At 41.2% G+C, this 7,010-nt stretch overlaps 1 protein-coding gene across 3 annotated transcripts; it reads right to left on the bottom strand.

Moving 5' to 3' along the window:
* Window positions 1-855: 855 nt before the first annotated feature.
* Window positions 856-6,805, bottom strand: LOC129182690 (dnaJ homolog subfamily A member 3, mitochondrial-like). Of its 3 annotated transcripts, none has more exons than XM_054779104.1 (12): window positions 6,651-6,805; window positions 6,144-6,280; window positions 5,983-6,066; window positions 5,700-5,897; window positions 4,665-4,817; window positions 4,437-4,584; window positions 4,277-4,341; window positions 4,067-4,195; window positions 3,836-3,951; window positions 3,358-3,452; window positions 2,118-2,253; window positions 856-1,776 (listed from the first exon to the last, which is right to left on the bottom strand). In XM_054779104.1, exons 1-11 carry the CDS (start codon window positions 6,796-6,798, stop codon window positions 2,132-2,134), a joined length of 1,395 nt encoding a protein of 464 aa, XP_054635079.1. In that variant the 5' UTR covers window positions 6,799-6,805; the 3' UTR covers window positions 856-1,776; window positions 2,118-2,131. The 3 variants fall into 3 exon arrangements, with proteins under 3 accessions (XP_054635079.1, XP_054635080.1, XP_054635078.1); XM_054779103.1 differs by having other exon boundaries at window positions 858-1,776; window positions 6,594-6,805; XM_054779105.1 differs by lacking the exon at window positions 2,118-2,253 and having other exon boundaries at window positions 6,594-6,805.
* Window positions 6,806-7,010: the final 205 nt, after the last annotated feature.

Raw genomic sequence — 7,010 nt, 5'->3', positions numbered from 1 at the left:
GATATCGCAGGGCTAACACATAGTATGTGCGTCATAAAAAGTATTTTCTGTTCACAGGAACATTTCCGCCAGCAAACGCAGCAGTTTTGAGTCCACAGACGCAACACAACCAACACTACATAATAATTACATGAGTGTTTTAAGGACAGAATGACGGGAGATGGAGGCAATTTATGACACTGCTGAGGCCCAGAGGAGAAGAGGAAAAAAGGAGGAGAAACAGTTTTCAGCATTCCCACGGGTGCTGTAAAAGTACTTATTTTTTTTTCAAGCTTTAAAAAGGGAATTCTGAAAAAGATGTTTTGTTGAACAAGACTTTCTCCTTTGTATCTTGCTTGTTGCGTTGAGAAAAAAAAGCATCCAACCTTTACATGTAAATTTCTTCCCTTGCTGCATATACAAAACACATGCTTTTCGAATGCCACACTTTTCAGTATGACTTGGTTTTGGAGAAAAAAAAAGTCAATATTTTGCCTTGTGTTTTCGTACACCGTCTGTTTTTGGACAGTATTACGCATAACAAACTAGTCCTTTTGCCCTGTACTGTATCATACCGCAGAATCAAGTGCCCAAAGCACCTAAGAACAACTAATTGAGCAACTGATAAATAACCTACCATGGGGCCAAAGAAAGTTGCAAGTGACCGCAAATTGAAAAGATGGCATCACTTACCCTCCTCTCTTTCTGCTGCTCACTGTCTTTGCCAACAAGTCTTCAATAAAAATAGATGTTATATTTATCCACCTCATTTATCATTAATAACTTTTTAGCATTTTTTCTGCATGTAAAACTATAATTATTGTCTATAAAATGCAGTTTTTGTTCATAATTTTAGTTCATTGGATTTGGATTATTTGCTTTGTGAAAAAATGATCAGTTATCGTACCTATTTTCTTGAACATTTTGGAGCAAATTAACACAAACTGAGGTACCACTGTACATATTTTCAAAACTTACAGAATTTCTCATACACATGCAAAAAAACATAGTAGCTCTCCCTAGTGGGGAAGTTGGCGAATTGCAGTTTCATTAGTACTTAAGTAAACCCTTTTTACAGGAAATGTCCTCAACATGTAAAAATAAAGGAATAATGAAATGATTGGACCACAACACCAAACAAAACAAAACCCTACACTGAGCTCCCAAAAAATGAAACCCCATGGAACACAAAAACATTTAGTTGTAGCCACAGCAAACAGGAGTTGTGGCATCCAGCACTGGTTTGTCTGCATACATGTAGTGTGCCCACATACTTAGCTTTTATTGGGATGCTTGTCTAATGTACACCGCACAAGACATGCTAAGAACAGAACATTCTCTGTGGTACAAAGCCAGACCACATGCATGGCCCGCATTTAACTTCAATCTTTGTCTCTCTCTTTTGAGTCCGCAAAGCTTGAAAACTCTCCATAGGAGTGATGACTGTATTTAAATATGCATAGCCAAAATGAGTTTAAACGCAAAAATGCCTGAATTGTATTTACAAACATTTATTATAGTATTGGTACAACAGCAAAATATATAGGTTAGATGTTACAAGAGGTTGTTGCAACTTTTAACCTACAATATTTCAAACCTTCCGTCACTTTTTGCTCTTCAAGCACAGCGCTGATGAGCGCTGCTGTGCTTGTCTCATCCTGACTGAGGTGGGACTCCACTGTAGCTGCGTGTGGCATCTGCCTGGGGAGCTCGCCAACCGAAGCTTAAGAACTGTCTCGATGTGCCTCCCTCGCTCCTGGATTCAGCATCTTCTTTTGCCATGTTGAGTTTGTTTGACTGAAAACAAAAATAGAACAATAAGCATACAAAGTTAAACTGTTAAATCTAAATGTGGCAACTATTATTGGTTTGGTTTGGTTTGGTTTAGTTTATTTGAACATGAAGGTTACAATGGAATACATCTCATGAATCATTTTTTTTTCACAGTTCTACATGTCCAAAAGGAGTAGGAAGAAGCAAAGCTTATTTAATCCTACCCCCTTCCAATCTACATCTTGTACAGTACATGTACATGTAATATTATTATTATTGTTATTACTATTATTATTATTATTATTATTATTATTATTATTATTATTATTAGGTCTGTATTTGGCAATGTGCGAGTAGATTCCCACCTGTGTTATTAACTTCAGGTAAACATTTTTTTTAATTTAGAAAAGAAGCCCTCCTCTTCTTGTTTGTGCTGCTTCTTGTCCTCCCCCTCTGATGAGCTTCTCGTCTTGTCACTAGAGCTTGATGCACTGTCTCCCCCTATTGGACGCAAAACGTAAGTGTCAGCGGGATAGCTGCAGCTATGGACCATTCATTCATAAGATCAATGGTGGAGAAAGTTAACCATCTTAACAATTAAGTAGTTCTACCATACCAATCCGTATTAAGAAACATGACTCGATGTGTGAAATCTGCATTACAATCTACCAGCTAAAAAAAAATAAAATCCATAAGCCTGTGTCAATACATTGCTGTTTTGATCTCTAAGGCAGCCCATTTAGGCAGCATATAAAGGGGGCCTGGATTGACTGCACACTCTGCTGGTTGCCATCAAGTTGTAAACTCAATGCTGCCATTGCACAACATAATCTTGTTTATACAAATGTTAGTTAGAATTAGACTTATCATGCCCTTCACTAGACACTAATCCATGTCTTTGTCTCCAGCAGGCTAGGCTATTGTAACAGCCTTCTCACCGGGCTCTCTAAGTGAGCTGTAATACAGCGGCAGTACATCCAGACTGCTGCTGCTTGAGTCCTGACCAGAGCCAGGAAATATGACCATATTAGTGCAGTGCTCAGGCCTCTGCACTGGCCTCCTGTCGCTCAAAGAGAATAGACTTTAAGCTCTGCTTGTGTACAAGTCTTTCCATGGTCTAGCGCCAAAGTACATCCCTGACATGTTATAGTCAAATGAACCATCTCGAGCTCTGAGAAGCTCAGGGTGTGGCCTCCTGCGGATGCAGACTCAAGACGGCGAGGCTGTGTTTCAGTTTTATGCAGCCAAAATCTGGAACAGTCTCTCAGACGATGGGAGACAACCCACAACATTGCCAATGTTCAAATCCAGGCTGAAAACATTCAGCTGTGCATATAACAACTGAAAGTATTTTATTTGCACTCTTCACTTTTAACTTATTTTAGTTTTATATGTTTTAAAGAATAATTTTATGGCATTTCTTGTAATGATTTTAGAATGATTACTTTTATGAAATCTTCCTTCTTTTCTGTTTCCCTTCTGCACTTTGAATTACCTTGTGTACAAATTGTGCTCTATAAATAAACTTGCCTTACTAATCTTTACTCTCTCTCTGTGCCTAATGGCTTCATAAAAAATAAATAAATAAAAAAAGGTTAAACTGACCTGTAGAGCGATTGACACCAGTAACAGTACCAGGAACATCCGTCTCTTCCTCGGCGTAGCTTAGCATCAGTGAGCGCTGCTTCCGTGTCAACTTCCTGTAGACACAAACAACCAAAACTGAATGATAGGATTGGTTTTCATGTACAAAAAGACAACACAGTAAAACCCCAATGGATGACCTGGGTCTCTAATTAGTGCCAGGTAAAAAAAAAAACATTAGCATTAATAGCTGCATCTGTAGATATCCTGTGGTATAATTAACTGGAGTTGAAGTCATGAGTGGTCAGCAGTCATCTGCTTCATCTACCTCCACATGCACTGCATTGTTGGTTTGCGCTACAACAATGGTTCTGTTGCTGGTGTGTTGTGCAATATAAGTGTTAATAAGTGATAATGTTGTCACAGAGAGCGACATTTTCCTGCCCACTTTCAGAGCTGGTTTGATGGCCGTGAGGTCAGAGTTGAGCGCGTCTCTTACTTGGGCACTCTTATCTTGATGTGAGCGTAGTGATCACCATAGCTGTAACTGTTCATCCTCCGAATGCCTTTCCCCTGTAGCCGGATCACCTGATCTGCTTGGCAGCCAGCGGGAACCTGATAGCAGTGGTCAGAACACATGGATTGGATTTAAAAAGGAAAAAGAAAGGAGGAACATTAATTTGTGAAGTTAGACATTTGCCACAATGTTCAGTTTGATGCTGTTACTCACAAGTATACGGATGGTTTCGTAGAGCCCTTGTGTGGTGGCCGTGCCCCCCAGGATAGCTTGAGCCACAGAGATCATCACGTCTGAGTGAATATCGGTTCCATTCCGCCTGAACACAGGGCTCCTCTGGACCTAATAGGTCCCATTGTATTGGATACAAAAACCTCAAAATTTCTAACTTTACATAAACGATAGACTCATAACTTAACTTACCCGAAAGGTAATGAGGATTTCCTTGCTACCAACGGACATGCGCACAGTCTGCCCGTTGTCCACACCTGTAAAGAAACACCACAAGGCCAAATCACACATGAAAATGTGGGAGATTGTCTCAATGTCCATCTTTCTCATATTATATCCCAGTGTAACCTACCAGCAGGAACTGGCACCGTAACAGTTTGCCTCTTCTTGGCCTGACCCGCGCCCCGGCATAGAACACAGGGCGTGATTATGATGGTGCCCTTGCCACTGCAGCGCCGACACGTGGTGCGCATCATGAAAGGGCCCGTGTGCAGCGACTCCTATAGGGGGAGCGCACATTGTTGACAAAATATGATTATAAATAACCACAAGGGTTCTATGTGGCGTGAGCACGACCCACCATGCCAGTGCCGTTGCAGTAGTGGCAGTGCGACACTTTGGTTCCAGGTTCATTGCCCTTTCCATCGCACCTCGGGCAGTCGTCTTCTATGTTCACAGACAGCTGCTTGTTGACACCTTTCGCCGCTTCGGCAAACGTCAGCTCCATCACAAACTATTTGATAGGACGGCAGGTGAAGCACCTCAGTGTGTGAGCGCTAGCACACCACACAACTACTGTACTGACCCCAGTATAAGCCGCCAAAATATTCAGGGGTCTAGAAGTTTATACATGTGGCACACAAAAAAAGATGCATGTTGTCTTATTTATCTTTGATCTAATAAAATAAATCATATTATATACAGGGTCGTCTTTAATTCAGGTCAATTCAGAACTATCTGCTGTAAAGGCAGACGTTTTGGTGCAAAAATTAAGACAAACACACTAAATCTGTTAAATGGATGCATTCATTTCTAAGTGCTAGTGCTAGCGAGTTTGTTATGTCATATTGTTCCACAAAACTACCGGTATATTTGAATATTAAATGCAAACATTAAGAACGGGTTGACAGAAAAAATATTACTTTCAGTGTAGCTAGGTAACTGATAGCTAACTAGTGTTTAAGATGTTTGACCTGTCTTATGTTATAGGTAGATAGTGAAATATTTAGAAACATACTTTATGACTCTTATTCTTTTCTTTTTAAAAACAAGTGCACCAAACTGTACTGCAGCCCGTTTTTGAAGTCTTGTGCAGCAATCTCTGACACATCTTAAATAAGTCTGATCAAGTGTAGAATTATTATAGCTTCTGTTTGTACTACTCGGACCAACCGTCCACTATCAGCAACGGGTTTCGAAAGGCTGGACTACTGTGTGATGAAGCGCTTTAGATTAAGCTAAATGGCTCGAGACAAAAGTGACACAAAGAGCGACAGACAACGAAAGAGAGAGAGATTAACAAAGTGTGTGACAAAGTAATTATGAGGCTATTCAATTGTGATGCTGAAGGAGACTGTAGTGGTTTTAGTTCCCTAGTTGTTGTTTTTTTTTTTACCTCAGGCCGTTGCTCAAACATGCTGTTGACGTCTCTGAAGCCGCTAGTGAAATCACCAAAGATCTTCCTGAAGAGCTCCTCGGGGTCTAAAGTGGCACTGCCCGCTCTGTATTGCTGCTGCTGGCTTGCACGGCTCGGGTCAAAGCCCGCCGAGCCGTACGTGTCATACTGCTTTCGCTTCAGCTCGTCACTCAGCACCTAGAGTAGACCAAAACATTAGAAACAGCTCTCAGCAGAAGTGTAGCATGAGCTGGTGTGTGTGTGTGTGTGTGTTCTGTTGTACATCATAGGCTTCAGCCAGCTTGGCAAACTTCTCTTTGGCCTCAGGGTCATCTGGGTTGGTGTCTGGGTGGTACTTCTTCGCCAACTATAAACATAAAGGTGATTAGACAAGAAGACATGTCTCCACGATGTAAAGAAGTAGCAAAATGGGTAGCTTGTCACCTGATAATATGCCTTCTTGATGTCCTTCTGTGAGGCTGTGCGGGCAACTCCCAGCACCTCGTAGAAGTCTTGCTGATCTGCACATCTGCTGCTGGAGTGTAAACATCGGTCAGCGGTGACATTGGGACACTTGGACACTGCAGACAGGACAACACATATGTCAACACCATTTGTCACCTTCCAAACATCCTATCACACACTACCTGCCTACTTACTGTCATTCTACATAATTACGTTCATTCGACAGATTCAGTTGCAGCAAGGTTAGTGTAACACACTCTACAACTCATGTCATCAAACAGACATTACATCAGACATACGTGAGGTAATTTTCGTTTCAGGTTTAGTTTGTCATCTTTCATATAACACCTAAACGAGACGACATTTTACCATATTTGTCTTTGGTGTAAAGAATGTTTTGGTGACGCTAACAAACTTCAGCTCACTCACCTGACTGTCTGTTCAATGTCACCGTTTTTCTGTGTCTCCTCCACAAGCTCAAATTACCTGCAAACCTTCCTCCATAAGCAGGCGAGGCCGCCGCCGAAAGCGCCACATTTCTGACGGGCACCACCCGTATACGAGCATGGTTTATTTGAGAAATAACGAAGGATGTAAACCAGTGTGTAGCCAGCCGGCTAGTGGAGGACGCCATTTTAAAAATCGTCACTTCCGGGGAAGAAACACTCTGCGCATGTGCAAAAGAAGCATTTGTTCATGGCTGGCATTTTACTATCTTATTTGACATCATATTAACAAAAAACGGCATTATGATATGATGAAGTTTGTTAACATGAACGCTAATATGTTTTGAACGTGTTTAAATACTTACAGGTTGCCACTATTGTTATCCCTTCGCTAAACAAC

The sequence above is a fragment of the Dunckerocampus dactyliophorus genome, chromosome 6 (genome assembly GCF_027744805.1).
Source record: "Dunckerocampus dactyliophorus isolate RoL2022-P2 chromosome 6, RoL_Ddac_1.1, whole genome shotgun sequence".
In the NCBI taxonomy this organism is placed as follows: Eukaryota; Metazoa; Chordata; class Actinopteri; order Syngnathiformes; family Syngnathidae; genus Dunckerocampus; species Dunckerocampus dactyliophorus.
This window is presented reverse-complemented; position numbering and strand designations above follow the sequence as displayed.